The sequence below is a fragment of the Colobus angolensis genome, unplaced genomic scaffold (genome assembly GCF_000951035.1).
Source record: "Colobus angolensis palliatus isolate OR3802 unplaced genomic scaffold, Cang.pa_1.0 Scaffold361, whole genome shotgun sequence".
NCBI classification, from domain to species: domain Eukaryota; kingdom Metazoa; phylum Chordata; class Mammalia; order Primates; family Cercopithecidae; genus Colobus; species Colobus angolensis.
The window spans coordinates 2,018,323-2,034,851 of record NW_012116944.1 but is presented as its reverse complement, the minus strand read 5'-3'; the positions used below and the strand labels follow the sequence as shown (position 1 = coordinate 2,034,851).

Genomic DNA, 16,529 nt, shown 5'->3' with positions numbered 1-16,529 from the left:
TATCTTATGTTTTTATTTTAAAATTTAGATACTCCTAGCTAGTTTTTTTATTCGAATATTAATCACATTCGAATAGAAAATTGCTTCATTGGCACAGACTACTTTTTTCTGGAACATACTTTCACCAGTTTGGTGATATTTATTGCTTGATCTGTTTAGGTATAGAGTTGACTTGTTCTAAGCTTATTTTTGTCTCAAAGGGGAAGAAGGAAATAGAATCAACAATGCATTTCAATTTTAGATTAAAAGTCACTGGAAATGAAACCGAAATACCCACACAAAATATATGTATACTCACACAGTGTTCTTCCATAATGAGTTCTTTTCATATACAGATTTGTAAGTAGTCTCATTATTTGATAGCCATCTTTTCCATTATATGAATTCTATATATCCTTGCCCGTCTTTTTTGTTATCATTATGTTATTCATTGTGGCAAAATACATTTTAAAAGTTATAATGTAAACTTTTTGTTTCAGTTATACAGACATGAACTATACAGTTTGACCAATTTTTACAAAGTGAATAAACCTGTGAAACCAGCACCCAGCTCAAGAAATAATATTACAAGGACCCTAGAAACCCTTTCTTCTCCCTTCTTAGCTTTACCTCTGTCCTCAAGGTAAATCACTATTCTAATCTCTATCACCATACATTACTGTAGCCTGTTTTGAACATTATTTAAGGGGAATCATACAGTATGTATCTTTTTGTCTCTGGTTGCTTTTGCTAACCATATTTGTAAGGTTCATCTATATTGTTGCCTGGAGCTGCAGTTCATTCTTATTGCATGAATATGCTTCGAGTTGTTCGTTCTACTTTGGTGGACATTGGGTTGCTTCTGGTTCGTTCTACTGTTGGTGGACATTGAGTTGCTTCTGGTTTGGGGTATTACAAATAATGGCATGCATATTCACTTTTCTGTTGGGTATATACCTAGCAGTAGAAATGCTAGGTCGTAGAGTATTTCTATGTTTACCAGTAGTGGTTACTATCAGTTTTCCTCTTCCACCAGGAGTTCCAGAGTTCCAGTTGTTTCAAATCTTTGCCAACACTTGTACTCTCTTCTATTTCGTTTAAATCATTTTGTTGGATATGTAGTGGCATAGCATTTTGGTTTAAATTTGCATATCCTTAATGACTCATGAAGCTGAGCCCCATCTGATATATATATATATTGGCCATTTGGATAGCTTCTTTTATAAAGTGCCTGTTTAAGCTGCTTTTTAAAAAGTTGATCTGTAGGAATATCTTTTACGTGTTCTGGATGAGACTTTTGTCAGATATATGTAATATTGCAAATATTTTCTCCCACTTGGTGGCTTGTCTCTTCACACTTTTAATGTGTCTTTTGGTGAACAGATGTTCTTAATTTTAATCAAGTCCAAATTTTTCATTTTTTTCTTTTATTGTTAGTACTCTGTGTCCTGTTAAAAAATCTCTGCCTTTATGGGGTTTTAAAAATCTTTATTATTTTACTTTTCACACTTAAACCTATAGTCTATTTAGGATTGATTTTTGTATAGTCATGCATTGTGTAATGACAGGGATAATTTCTGAGAAATGCATCGTTAGGCAGTTTTGTCATTGTGCAAACATCATCGAGTGTACTTTCACAAACCTAGATGGTACAGCCTACTATACACCTAGGCTATATAGTATAGTCTGTTGCTCCTAGGCTAGAAACCTGTACAGCATGTGACTGTGCTGATACTATAGGCAGTTGCAACACAGTGGGAAATATTTGTACATTTAAATATAGCTACTCATTAAAAAGGTACAATAAAAATATAGTATAAAAGAGAAAAAATGGTATGCCTGTATAGGGCACTTACCATGAATGGAGTTTGCAGGACTGGAAGTTGTTCTGGGTAAGTCAGCGAGTGAGTGGTGAGTGAATGTGAAGGCCTTGGGCATTACTGTACACTGCTGTAGACTTTATAAACACTGTACATACTCTTAGTGTATACATATTTATGTGAAAAATATTTTTCTTCAATAATAAACTTAGCTTACTGTAACTCTTTCAGTTTATAAACTTTAATTTTTTTTAACTAGCACTTAGCTTAAAACACAAAACACATTATATAGCGATATAAAAATATTTCCTTTTTAATATCCTTGTTCTGTAAGCTTCTATTTTAATTTTTTTCACATTTTTTCGCTTTTTAAGCTTTTTTTGTTAAAAACTAAGACACAAACACACACATTAGCCTAAGCTTACACAGGGTCAGGATACTCAGTATCACTATCTTCCAGCTCTACACCTCCCCATTTTGCCCCTCTGGAAGGTCTTCAGGGACAGCATGGATCTGGAAGGTCTTCAGGGACAGCACGGAGTTGTTGTTCCCTCTGATAACAGTCCCTTCTTCTGGAATATCTACTGGAGAACCTGCCTGAGGCTGTTTTGCAGTTCTTTTTTTATAAGTAGAAAGAGTACACATGAACATAATGATTAAAAGTATAATGTAGTAAATACATGAACCAGTAATATAGTTGTGGATTATCACTGTCAATTATTATGCACCATACACAGTTGTATGTGCTATACTTTTATAGGACTGGTAACACAGTAGATTTGTTTACACCAGCGTCACTAAAGCATATGAGTAAGACATTGCAGTGCGATGTTAGGATGGCTACAAGATCATTAGGTGATAGGAAGTTTTCATCGCCATTATAATTTTATGTGACCACTATATATGCAATCAGTTGCTTGAGACTTTATGTGGCACTTAACTGTATATTATTTGAGGTAGGGGCATCAAGGTTGTGATATCCTCATATGGATACCTAATTGACCCAGCACCATCTATTGAAAAAAAACTTTCCCTCTACTAGAAATGTCATTGTTTTTGCTTTTTAATTTTTGAGTTCTGGGTTTGACATTGGTTTTTTTTTTTTTTATTTCCATTTTCAACACATTGTCACAGTAGCTAAAGGTAAAATAAGTACTCTTGGTCCCATTCAGATGCCAAACACCAAAACTTTTGCTTCCACATCAGAAGTACTATTTGTTTGCCTGAGATGGTGATAATATGCTAAGTTAGGTTTAAAGGATATGTTCATTTCCTATGTGCAACTTTCTGTATTAAGGCTTTGCAGAGCTCCCAGAGAGCAACACTCACTTTGGGGTCTGTGTGAATGGTGTCCTTTATTGTTGGTGGCACACGGTCTCTGTGGCAAGATGATAGCAGCCCTGAGTCCTACTTGTAATAACTGGAATATTAAAAAAAAATCATGGGTGTGGCAATATGCACCTGGAATCCCAACCACTTGGGGAGGGTAGGGCAGGAGGATTGCTTAAGTGCAGGAGTTTGAGTCCAGCCTGGGCAGCATAAGGAGACCCCCATCTCTTAAACCGAAAAAAAAAAAAAAATCACTAACTTTTTCTATGCCCCCAGCAATCTACCATTTCACAAATAAGGGTACAAAAGTGTACCCCAAGTTTAAAGAGATGAATAGGAAGTAAACTCTGAGGCAATCCTTGTGACTTTTCAGAATTTAGCACATCTTACCACCTTACTTTGTAATATTTCATATATCAGTTTCTGTTTTTGATTTAGAAGGTAGTTTACATCAGTTATTTTTACTAGTTCCTTACTAGATCACTCTTCTGTCCTAGGATAAACTTTCTTTCCAGGGTTCCCTACAGTATTCTAAACTTTAGTGACACATTCAGAAGGGGACCCCTGAGGCTTATGACTACTCTTACATGTGTTTCCTTGGAGGTACAACTTCTGTAGCTACTTTTAAGCTTCTAAGAACCTAGAGGACCTCTTTCCTATACCTTTTAAACTACATCTTGTAAAAATATTTTTTCCACAAATGAGTAAGTTCTCCTTTAATTTCATGCCCCAGTTTAATCATCCACAATGTGCCTGACCAGTGATTTATGAGGATTTTTATTAGCATCATAATCTGATACTATTGCATTAAATCTTTAATGCCTTGGAAGGGTATAGTTGGGATGAAAGTATAAAATCTGAATAATGCCTGTTAGGAAGGATGTAGAAATACTTAATAAATTTCTATATTTAGCCCATCTGGTTAAGTGAACCATGGAATAAACAAATAAAATTTCTGTCCATGCCACAGACTACAGCCCTGTCTGTGGGCAGCTCTGTCACTAAGGATTGCCAGTGGTTAGAAGACGACTTACTTTGAGATGAGGTCAGCTCAGCACAAACCCCTAACTCCCTTGGAAAGCAACCCAAAGCTGTGTCCTGAAAGTCGGTCAATACCATCCTAAATAAGCAATAAGGAATGTTTAGAGCTTTGAGATCTTCTAAACCAGAGAAATGGAAACAAAAATTTAAGAGGAATTTTGTGTAGCTTTGGATACTTTGCTAGAATATATAATACATTCTATAAATTGAAAATATTTGTGATAATGGTATAATATCTTAATAATTAATATTTTGATATTCATTTTTGTATTTCACATGTTGTTTAAAAGCTTACCATAGTGTTTTCTAGTGACCTGCACTATTGTAACACCTGTTACACTTTTTACCATATGCAATCTGCATGTCTATATAAAAGAATAATTTATTTGGATTCGATTATCAGATCTAATCACTTGCATTTGTAAAATATTGAAATTTGAGATATTCATGTTCTACTGATGACATTTGTCTTTAAATTTTATTGCTGATTCAAATAATACCAAACACCTTATAAAGTGCATAAAATTCTTAGTTTTAAAAAACATTCCGGTAGATAGGGGAAAGTTAGCATTTATTAAGCATCTATTATACATGTCAGGTATTAAGCTAGGTGCTTTACCTATGTATTTTTATACATAGGTATGAAATTTTAATTCTCAGTACAGTTCTTAAAGGTAACCAGAGATGTCCCCATATTACATACGACACACTTGAGACTCAAAGAGGTTAAGTAAATTGCCCAAGGTCACACAGCTAGTAACTGGGCTTTGAAAAGATAACATTAAGGAAAGCAGGTAAAATTTGAGCATGGGAGATGGAAGGAAGGTTATTTTAGAAGAAGGAAAATTATAAAGGCCAGAAAACTTAACTGTGTCTAAGAAACATCCAGGTAGTCAGGTTATACCTGCAGTTCTTAAACTTTTTGGTCTCAGGACCCCTTTAATTTTTTTTTTTTTTTTAGTTGTCACTGAACAAATTAACCTTTAATATTATTAAGTATTGTAGAATCCAAAGAATTTTTTGTTTCTGTGGGTTTATATGTATTATTATTTACCACATGAGAGATTAGAACATTTTAAATATTTGGCCGGGCGCAGTGGCTCACACCTGTAATCCCAGCACTTTGGGAGGCTGAGGCGGGAGTTCGAGACCAGTTTAGCCAATATATATAGTGAAACCCTGTCTCTACTAAAAGATACAAAAATTAGCTGGACGTGATGGTGCATGCCTGTAGTCCCAGCTACTTGGGAAACTGAGACAGGAGAATCACTTGAACCTGGGAGGCAGAGGTTGCAGTGAGCTGAGACTGCACCACTGTACTCCAGCCTGGGCGTGGAGTAAGAGCAAGACTCTGTCTCTCAATTAAATAAATAAATAAATAAATAATAGAAAATAAAACATTTTAAATATTTAGTAAATAATTTAAGAATAACAAACCCACTGCATTAACACAAATAACATTTTTATGAAAAATAGCTATATTTTCCAAGCACAAAAGTAGAGTGGCATTGTTTTGTGTTTTCATATCTCGTTATAGTCAAGCTTACCGATGACAGCTGGATTCTCACATATGTTTATGCATTAATCTGTTAAAATACCACATGTCATTAAGCCTCTGGAAAACTCTACGATATACTCATGAAATATTGAGAATGAAAAGACAGATAATATCTGAGTTTTATTATAAAATTAATTTTGATCTCATAGACTTCCTGAAAGTGTTTTAGAAAACCCAAGGGGGTTCTTTGGAGAATCACTGAGCACGTTTGTGAAGGGGAACCCAAATGAGAGTGTAGGTTTGGGAGTAGATAATGAAAAGATGTTCACTGGGGGAATTTGGTCTTTACTAAGCAATGGGGAGCCACTGAAGTAAAGTAGAAGAGTGAAATAAAAGGAGCTGTGCTTTTAGAAGATTTTTTTTTATTGCAAGTAATGCCTAGAGTATTGGAAGCAGTTACAATTGAACTGTAATTGATGTTTGAGGTAACTGTGGTAAACAACATAATTGGTTTAGAAGAAGAATAAATATATATATAGTACATCTGATTAAAAACGAAGGACAGACAAAGAGGGAAGTCAAAACGGTGCTGAGATTTTGAGCCTCATGACTGGTTAGCTCATGTCCCATTAACAGGCATGGGGAGTACAGGAAAATAATTAAGCTTGGGAAAGAGAGTAGGGAATTAAGTTTTGGATTGCATATAAGAAGTTTTACTTCTAACATTTTGAAATAATTTTGTCTTACAAAAAGTTGTGAAAATAATAAGGTTCGTATTTATCCTTAACCTAATTTCCCCTAATACAACTTATATAACCATTGTGCAGTTATCAAAACAAGGAAAGCAACCTTGGTATCATGCTGTTAACTACACACATAATTCAAATCTCACCAGTTTTTTTTTCACTAATGCCTTTTTCCTGTTACAGAATCCAATCTGGGATCTCAAACTGGATTTAATTGTTGGGTCTTCTTGGTAACTATCCTCCAATCGGTGACAGTACCTCAGTCTTTCTTTCATTGTCTTATACAGCATTTTTAGTGAAAATAGAAGATGCTTAATATATATGTAGAGGAAAAAAAACATGATATTTTATCTTTTTTTATATTTATATATTCATTTATTACCTCCATTCTCTCAGAGTGTGGGGTATTTTATCTTTTAAAATGCTTAAGAACCTAAATGAAAATCTTTATTTTTCTTTAAAAAGTTACAAAAGTATTATAAAAAATTAAATGGTGTAGAATACATAAAGAAGTAACAACCCAGTCATATCTCCCAGAGATAACTCCATTAACAGTTTGTTGTGTATCCTTTTATTTATTTATTTTTGCATCTAGAGTTTATATATGTGAGATAATAATGGGCATACTGTCCTGTAACTTGTGTTTTTCATTTAATCACTATATTCACTTAACATGTTTCAATGTCAACATATATAGATCTGTTTCACTCTTTTAAATGGCTACTCAGTATTTCATAATCTGGCTGTATCATTTCATGAAGCCATTCTTATTGATGGACCTTTAGGTTATTTCAGTTTTTCATACTTATACAGGCTGCTGCAGTAAATATCCTTATATATGTATCTTTAGCTACCTGGGCAGTAATTTCTATGAGGTGAAATTGCTGGCTCAGAGACCATATGCATTTTCTACTTTTGCAGTTATTACCAAATTTCCCTCCAAAACTCTGTGTCAGCTTACCCTCCCTCCAACAGTGAGTGACATACTTATTTCCCAGCAAAGCTGTGAATGGATGTATTGTAATTGACAATGGTTTGGTCCAGGTATGGTCTTGTGGGTACTTAACTATACATTGCTCTCTCTATTTTTTCCTACAAATCATTGCTTTGCTTTTGTAATACACATATGTAAATAAAATACTTAATGAAAATATTGAATGCTTTTAAATCTTTTGTCTTTGAGATCTTTTAATCCAGCATACGATAAAGACAAAAGCATGGCCATGAAGAGTTCTTGGCAGGAGGCCTGGGAGGCTTACGAAATCGTTATTGGGAGGCTATTTGTAGGGTTCATCTTAGATTTCTAGGTAGTGGTGGAATAGGAAGAAATGTTCAACAAATGTGACTCTGGGGTATATAAATTGTCCTCAAGAGGGACTTCTGTTAGAGTGAAGAATGTGGAATTAAGCCCTGGCTCTTGTGAGGTTCCTATGGTCTTGAGCAAGTTGTCTAATTCAGTGTTAATTCTTATATGGTGAGTAGGGGAGAAGGGCAAGGAATTAGAGTACTAATCCTAACATATCCTTTTGGAATAATATAAAAATCATTAAATTATCTTTAATACCCCATATGTAGCAGTGGTGCTAAAACTAGATAGATAACTAAGAATGGCAGTTATAACAGAGAAAGTGTAAATCAGACAGTAAGGCATTTCCAGAAAAACTTAGAGTAATCTAAATCAAAAGAAAGAATTCAACAAATAAAAGTGATCCTTGATTTTGTCTGTCATCTAAAAGTACACTGGCTGCTGCATAGACTAAGCAAAAAGAGTGGGGTTTTCATTTGTCTAGTTGTAGTTTCTGTTTGTTTTATATTTTCACCTCATTAACACATCTCAAAATTTTCCAACATATCTTCATTTTTCTTTTTTCAAATTTAAGGTCTATATTTTTGTGGGCCACAGTGAGAATGTGTTGTACCTTTTGTTTTTTGTAGGTCATTCTATCAGCACGTATGCATCCTAGTTTCAGTTACGTGTTTCTGAAAAAATAACAGGACGTATTTCCAGACACATGGATTGACAAAGAGATAGAATATTAGGAATTTAGACCCTCCTAAAAAGTCTAGGTTATGTAAGTCTCCTCCCCAAAGCATTACTGTAATTATTTGTAACAAACAATGATCCATGTCAATATTAAGGATGTTTGATACACTATCAGCTGCCTCTTTCCTATGTGGATGAACTGTAATAAAGTGACAGTTTGAGAACCTTTTCAGGTGTGTATTAGATTTTCTCTCTCTTCCTTAGCCTTAACTTCTAACAGAGGAGGTAGAATTAGTACATCAAAAATAATAATAATAACAAGAACAAGATAATCTTTGTTTTTATATATAATATAATATTTTAAAGGGTTTTGAAGAACAGTCTGACATGTGAAATTTGAATATAGTTCAAGCCTGTTCCAACTAAAACAAGGTTTTGATTTTTCTTGTTAATGAAGAAAATCAGTATGTATTTGTGCATATGTATGCTTTATTCACATACACATTATCTCTGTAAAATATATACGTGCAAGTCATTAACAGTTTTTTAAAACTACAGAGACTGTCATTTTCTGATTAACTAGTTTTCTAGTTAAAATGAGGGCAAAGAAGCCCCATTTACACTAGTGTTTAGTAGAAAATTCAACATGACGAATAATTACAGAGGCAATTTCCTAAAGCCCAAATTAGAAAACTGTTATAAGGCACAGCCCTTCTAAAATGGGGCTGTGATTTGGGAACTGTTCCTCCCTCAGTCATTTAAACTATTTTAATAATTGTATTCTGCTCCTAGAGAATTGGAAGGTTGTCAGTTCCCTTTATTTGAATGCTTACTATGTGCCAGAGATTGTGCTGTACACTTGACATGTATCATTTCACTTGGTTGTCATAGAAACTATGGATGGAGGTAGTGCCACTTGAAAACTGAGCTTTGGAGAGGAAAAAAAGATTTTTCCCAAGATCGTGTGTGAAGTGAGTGGTGGCACCCAGACTTGAACTTCAAAGCCTTGCTGCTTTTAACCAGTATAGTTAAGTCAAAGTCTGAAATCCATTTCCTTATTGCTTATTCTTTTTTCTTTTTTTTTTTTTTTTTTTTTTTTTTTTTTTTTAAGGAGGTCTTGCTCTGTCACCCAGGCTGGAGTGCAGAGGCCCGATCATAGTTTACTGCAACCTCGAACTCCTGGGTTCAAGCAACCCTCCCGCCTCAGCCTCCCAAATAGCTGAAATTACAGACATGAGTCAGCCTGGTCAGTCCCTTATTACTTAACTCTAACATGGACCAAAGAAGCAGCTAACCCTGTTATTTAATTCTTAGTAGGAAGAGAAACACCGTACCAGCTAAAAAAAAAAAAAAAGCAGCAAAACAAAAATGCAAGTACCAAGGTATACTGGAAAAGAACATTGACCTTGGAAGGAGACCTGAGTTTGTACTTGGCTCAGTTACTCAGCTCATGTATCACTTTCTTAGGAAGGCCTTTTCCCTGTCACGCCCTGCTTCTTGTTTGTCTCTGTTAGAGCACTGAACTCATTGCCATAATTACCCTATTGCAGTGATTCTAAGGTGCACGTCTTTCACATTTTAACATTTCTAAAGTGTGGATGCATTTTATAATTGACAGTGTTTTAAAATAAATTGGCAGCATTTTTTCTTAATTATTGGTACTTAAAATAAGGATGTGATGTACAGTTGATGACATCTTAGATTTGATTAAGTGCATATTTATTTTTGTGTGTTCCCACAAAAATGTTCCTATCATTCTCATGGTTTTAAATATCCGGTATATGCAATGATTTTCCAATTTCTAGCCTTTTTTAAGGTCCACCCCTATATGTTGAACCACATGGTTTCTTCATATCACAGGGATTACAGATTCAACATATCTACTCTCCAAATCAGTTTGTCTTCTGTTCTCCATCTCAATGAATGGCATCCATATTCGTACATTTGTGGAACTAAAATGTGAGATAATCGCCTACCTGGGTTTGAATCCCAGTTCCACCCTATAGTAATTACTCAAGCATGCAGTGAAGTATGTCACCTTAACTCTTCACTTGTAAAATGGGGAACATAATAACACCTATCTCTGAGGATTGTTAGAATGACTGAGACATTGAATAAATGTTAGCTGTCCCTAATCTTCATCATACATATCTATGACTTCTCTCCTTCCTCCGCACATGTAATTCATCAACTCCTGTGATAGATAGGCCCTTCAGAGTATCTCAGATCTACCACTTCTATCTTGTTGCCACTTCTCCAATCTAAGCCCCCATTTTTCTTGCCTATGTAGCAACTAATCTTGTAGCTTCTCCTCTTTCCCCTGTCTAATCCAGTCAGAACCATCCATTAAATCGGAGCATGCCACTTCTTAAAACCTCCCTCACCCCGCACCCAATATATTTGGTATAAAACACCACATCGTTAATGTGGTCTATGTGGTACTCTATTTCCTGCCTGGCTTCTGCCTACCTTTCCAGCCTCATCCTCTGCCACTCTGCCTCCCAGTATCACTCTTTTCCTCCAAAAGTAACTCCTACTCATCCTTTAGATTTCAGCTTAAATGTCACTTCCTCAGAGATTATTATTGATCTTCCAAACTAAATTAAGTCTTTGGTTATAGTCCTTTATATTGAATGTATACCTTTCTTATTTGGGATGATCAGTTTCTTCCAAACTGTGGCTAAAAAAGTGAAGTAACTTCCACAAGGTCAAAGGGTGAGATCTGTTAGAACTGGAATTATATCTGTTAGAGAAAAAGAAAAAAAAAAAAGTCCGAAAAAGAGAAAAGAAGAAAAATCAAAAGAACTGAGATTACAACCCAGGGATGGGGCGAACTCTAAAGCTGTGTCTTTTCTGTGATCTTTGCTGCTTTGAGGGCAGGAAAGAGGGTATGAATCAATGTTCTGAGTTTCAAAACATGGCCTGACTTCTGCTCATTTATTTCCCATTTCAAGTTGTTCTTTAATGAGCTGGGTGCAGTGGCTCATGCCTGTAATTCAATACTTTGGGAGGCCGAGGCAGGTGGATCACTTGAGCCCAGGAGTTAGAGACCAACATGGTCAACATGGCAAGACCCCATCTCTACAAATAAAATTAGCCAGGTGTGCTGGCACATGCCTGTAGTGCCAGCTGCTTGGGGTGGGGGTGGGGGTAGGGGCCTGAGGTGGGAGGATCGCTTGGGCCCAGGAGGTTGAGGCTGCAGTGAGCTCTTGTGCCATGGCACTGCATCCTAGGCGACAAAGTGAGATCCTGTCTGAAAAAAAAAAAAAGTTATCCTTAAATATTATTCTTTCTGAGCCTTCTTGCTTCCTCGATAGAATTGTAACCTGTTAAAGTAGTACCTGTTTTCTGATATATTATCAACCTAGCACTTACATAAATTACTTTGCATACAGTAGGTACTCATTAAATAGTTTTTCTCTTAGGGATGTTAAAGAAAAACAGTATTTTATTCCATTTAATCTTTTCAAGGTTTGAAGCTGTCTCATGTACCTTATTCTTTCTACCAGTCAATGACAAAGTACAATTTATGTTTTTATATTTTGAATAGAACTGCTTTAAATGTTTTTAAAGCTAAGCTAATAGTTTGTATGTTAATGGATCATTAACCTTGTTTCATTGGGAAAAGAAGGAATTAACCTTACATATTTTTGCTTTCCTTCAGGAATTAAGTGATCTACAGCGCGATCCACCTGCTCACTGTTCAGCTGGACCTGTGGGAGATGACTGTAAGCTTTGCTCTATTTCTGGGATTATGCTACCATTAAAAATGTAGGTTTGAACATTTGTTAATGACTCCAAAACTCCTTTGTTTGTTTCAGTGTTCCACTGGCAAGCCACTATTATGGGGCCTGTAAGTATGATTCATATCTATGAAATTAACCCCCTCAGCCATACTTCATTCTTGCCATTTCACCTTTGATCAGATGTTTGTGACGAAGGTTGAATATTGTACTTTGAATCACCTAGGAAGCAAAATATTATTAAGGATTTACAATGATTTTCTAAAGCATTGGTGGCAAATACTTCCTGGATCACTGTTATGTTTTCCTTTGTGGAATCCTAGATCATTGCACATAATGGATTGCCACAGCTCGAAACCAGGCTGTGTGTTTATCTTTTTTTTTTTTTTAAGTCTTTGAGAGTCAGTTGTAATTAAGCATAATCGTTCTCACATCCGCAGTTTTGGTACATTAGAAATTAGACTAATGAAGCCAATAATTGAATTGCTACAAGTAACAAGTGTCAGTTTGCCATAAGTCTCATCACTATTCTTTTTTGTGAAAGAGAATAAATAAAATATTACAATGGGTCTATCTTTGCCACCTTATAAATTTGCTGCTTTTAATTTTGTTGCATTGTCCTAAACACAGAATTATCTACTGTTTGATAATTGGCTACTCTCAGTAGTTATTACTTTTGTTAAAATTATTTCTTTCAATACTTTAGAGGCAGTTTTAAGACTTCAAACAGGCTTTTTCTTTCTATGAGCAAAAATCTGATTGCATAAGAATGAGCACTGGCAGCTCAAATCTACTTTCTGGGTGAGAGTACATTAATAACATGTTTTCATGAACACCATTCTCTTCTCCCTCCCCTGAAAGAGCTTTATCTAGTGAGTTATAGAGTTTTTAATCATATGGCCTTGTGTGTAACTTTAAAACACACCGAAACTACAGAATTTCAAAGCGGTACTCTGGGCAGTTGTCTCAAATTATTGTTTTATTAAGTTTGTTTTTTAAAAAGGTAAAATACAATGTATTTATATAACAACTTTCAATAAGAATCCATTTATTTCTGTTTGTTTTTAATTAGTTACTAAGAGCCTTCAAAATACTCTCATTTAAAGGCCCACCCTTACCTTTTGAATTATGACCTTTCACAAATATTTTTTAGGTGAATCACATGTAACAAATGGTTATAATTATGTTATTCATAACTCCCTTACTTTGGTAATGTAAATATTTACTCTACAGTACACTGGACCATATCTATCATTGTAATTTATCTTCGTTTTCTGTATTTCTTACAATTTTTGATAAACTAGAATTAAACAACATATATAGTAAGAATTATTATAGAGTAAAATCCTATAGCATATATGTGGAAACTTAAGGAAGTAATGAGTCTTGGTGTTATTACCAGAATGCTGATATAACATGATATATTTAGTGAAATATGAAAGAATCAAAATAGAATTTTAGGTATATTTTGCTAGCATTTTCTTTTTTTAAATTTTTTTTTGTTTGTAATGTTATATTTTCTAATGGCCATAAAGAAACATGGTTAAATCCAAATTTCTTCAGTAAAGTTGATTCCCAATTTGATAGTAGCATGAATATATAGTTTTGTTTTGGACTTTTTTGGTTTCTCTACATTATTTTATAAATAATTACTAAACGAAGATTTGGCAGATAAATTGTGTAGCAGGGTCCTTAGCATTTTCTTTTCATGACAGCCTCTTCCGTTCATCTCCATTCTTGGTCATTAAGTGAACATCAGAACTTAAGTTTTACTAGCTTCAAGCCTTTTTCAAAAAATACTGATTACAGCTGCAGAAAATGATCTATTCCCACAGCAGTCTTGTGTGCGTACTGATCTTTAACAATTTGTACTCATAACCAGATTTGTTTGGACAAGTCACACCACTGTGTGTGTCCTGTTTTTGTTTTGTTTTAAATTTTATGATGTCGACATAATTGTTGGAAAATCCTCCTTCGTACCTGCAAAGAGAAACCTGTTCTCAAGGTAAATGATTTGAACTTATGACAAAATGATTGCATTTTTTTCAAACTGGTAATATTTAATGAAATTATTTTAAACATGATGGCATTTTCTTCAAACTGATAATATTTGGGGGAAATAACGTTGTCCTTATAAATAAATATAGTAAACAAATGCTGATGCAAATCTTTTGTAATTTCAGCCTGATAGCGCATATCAAGGTGGAGTCTTCTTTCTCACTGTACATTTCCCGACAGATTATCCTTTTAAACCACCAAAGGTATTTTTATTTTTATGATTTTTTTTATGTATTTTACCGGACATAGCACATTCAAATCAAATCATGTGAGGGATTTTACTCTTTATCTAGAGCTCATTTTGTATGTCAAAGACTGTGGGGGAGATTAGCATTTTCTGTTTTATAAAAACTACTGAATCTAAAATCTGATTTCTTATTGAAATACTTTATTAAGTCTATAAAACAAAAGTCAGTATCTGTCATGCTATAAATTTAATTCCTTGCTTTTCTTTCTCTTCTTATTGGATACGTGTAGTTTGGGAAATTTTTATGATTAAGAGTCAGACTTTCCTATTCATGGGATTATCTTTCCAAAGTTGATCCTTCTTTGTCTTTTTTTTTTTTTTTTAAGTATTTAATAAACATTCACTGAGTACCTACCATGTTCTTCTACACTAGGGAAATCCAAAAGTAAATATGAAACAGTCCCTTAATTTAGTATGGTAGGAGAGAGAAACACATGTTAAATTTAGATTTGCTCTAAAGAGGAAACAAATGATGGGGATTTCAGGGAGGGGAAAAATGAGCAGATTCTGTCACTCAGGAAATAATTATTTTAAATAGTTAAAAACAGATTAACATTGTATTTATGAAATGGTATGACAACTCTTGTGGAAAATTAGGGTTCTTGATGGATTTCTTAGCTGAGACCCCTCAACTTTGCCCTGAAACAGCATCAGCACCCTGGTTTTAGATCCAAGTGTTACTTCCACGTATCACCAATAGTCAAATCAAGAAAAGGATTACTTTTATGTATGATGAAAGCCATGGTTAATTACTTTAGATGCTACTCAACCAGTCATACTAGCTACTAGAGACTTATTTGTTATACTGTCCAAAATACTTTTCAGTTCCTTGGAGGGGGAAAGAAGGAAACTGACTTGTTTTTGTTCACATTCTCACTAGCTAGAACTATGTGTAGCACAAAGTAGATAATTATCTGATTTGTGCTGAAGACTTTTCTCCTCTAACGTTATGTACAGTTGAACATATTTTACCCTAGAGCAAATTGGTTCTGTTTTATTCATTGTTGATTCAAAGGTGATTGTCATATTTTGTTGTTTTGTTTTATGTTTAGATCGCTTTCACAACAAAAATTTACCATCCAAACATAAACAGTAATGGAAGTATTTGTCTCGATATTCTGAGGTCACAATGGTCACCAGCTCTGACTGTATCAAAAGGTAATTTCATTTATCAGATTTAAAACAGTTGATAACAGTGAGACAGGAAAAATACAACAGAATTACCTGTGGACTAAAGTTTTAAAACAACAATCAACTGTGCTTTCTCCCGTTTTGATTTTGTTTTGCTCTCTTCGCTCTTGTGTTACTCTGGCTTTTGGCAGTTAGCTTTGGTTGAGGGGAGTGTGGATGGACAAATCTAAATGATGAAATGAGAAAAAACTTAAAATATCAGAGCTAGAAATTTGGGGATAAATCTATTGACATTTTATCATTTTAGCTTCGGTGTTGTCTTTTAAAAAAGAGAGAGTACCCAGGCACTGTGGCTCATGCCTGTTACTCTAACACTTTGGAAGGCTGAAGTAGGAGGATTGCTTGAGCCCAAGAGTTCAGGACTGACCTGGGCAACATAGGAGACCCTGTCTCTGCAAAAAAAGAGAGAGAATAAGAGATAGCAAAAGGAAGATTTTGGGACTAGTTGTCCCATTCATTAAATGGAAATGTTGACAGTAATAAAGCTTTACAGCTGTTTTACTTCATCCAAGAAAAAAATACCAGATTTGATTGATAAATGATTTAAAATGGAAGACATTTCACACTGTAGGATAATGCAATACATATAGCATGTTAGTCTAAACTTTGCATAATCAGGAGTGTCATTATAGTGACTGACACAAGATCTGTGCTGATTCTCAACTTTTACAGGTGTATAGGTGTTCTTTGCTGGATTATCAGGTGTATACATAGGCTATCTGAAGCCATTTTATTTCATTAGCCAGTACTACTTACTGTGCTAACACTCTTAATTTATATATTGTTTCTCTAAAAGAAGAGAACCTGACAGTTGGAAAATATTGTTTAGGTTAGAAGCAGCCGCACTGAAGTAACCATCAAGTTTTCCGTTTTTTTTTTTTTTTTTTTTTTAG

General features: G+C 34.5%; 1 protein-coding gene across 2 annotated transcripts in view; it reads left to right on the top strand.

Moving 5' to 3' along the window:
* The first annotated feature begins 479 nt into the window (after positions 1-479).
* The window catches only part of UBE2D1 (ubiquitin-conjugating enzyme E2D 1), a 22,474-nt gene continuing 6,424 nt past the window's right edge, over positions 480-16,529 (top strand). The window contains exons 1-5 of one of the 2 annotated variants that reach the window (XM_011953458.1): positions 480-622; positions 12,062-12,125; positions 12,219-12,250; positions 14,324-14,401; positions 15,498-15,603. In XM_011953458.1, the coding sequence (XP_011808848.1) occupies positions 12,242-12,250; positions 14,324-14,401; positions 15,498-15,603 (193 nt within the window). In that variant the 5' untranslated portion in view covers positions 480-622; positions 12,062-12,125; positions 12,219-12,241. Of the gene's footprint in view, positions 623-12,059; positions 12,126-12,218; positions 12,251-14,323; positions 14,402-15,497; positions 15,604-16,529 lie in introns of those variants that run through there. The other variant, XM_011953459.1, reaches the window with a different exon arrangement.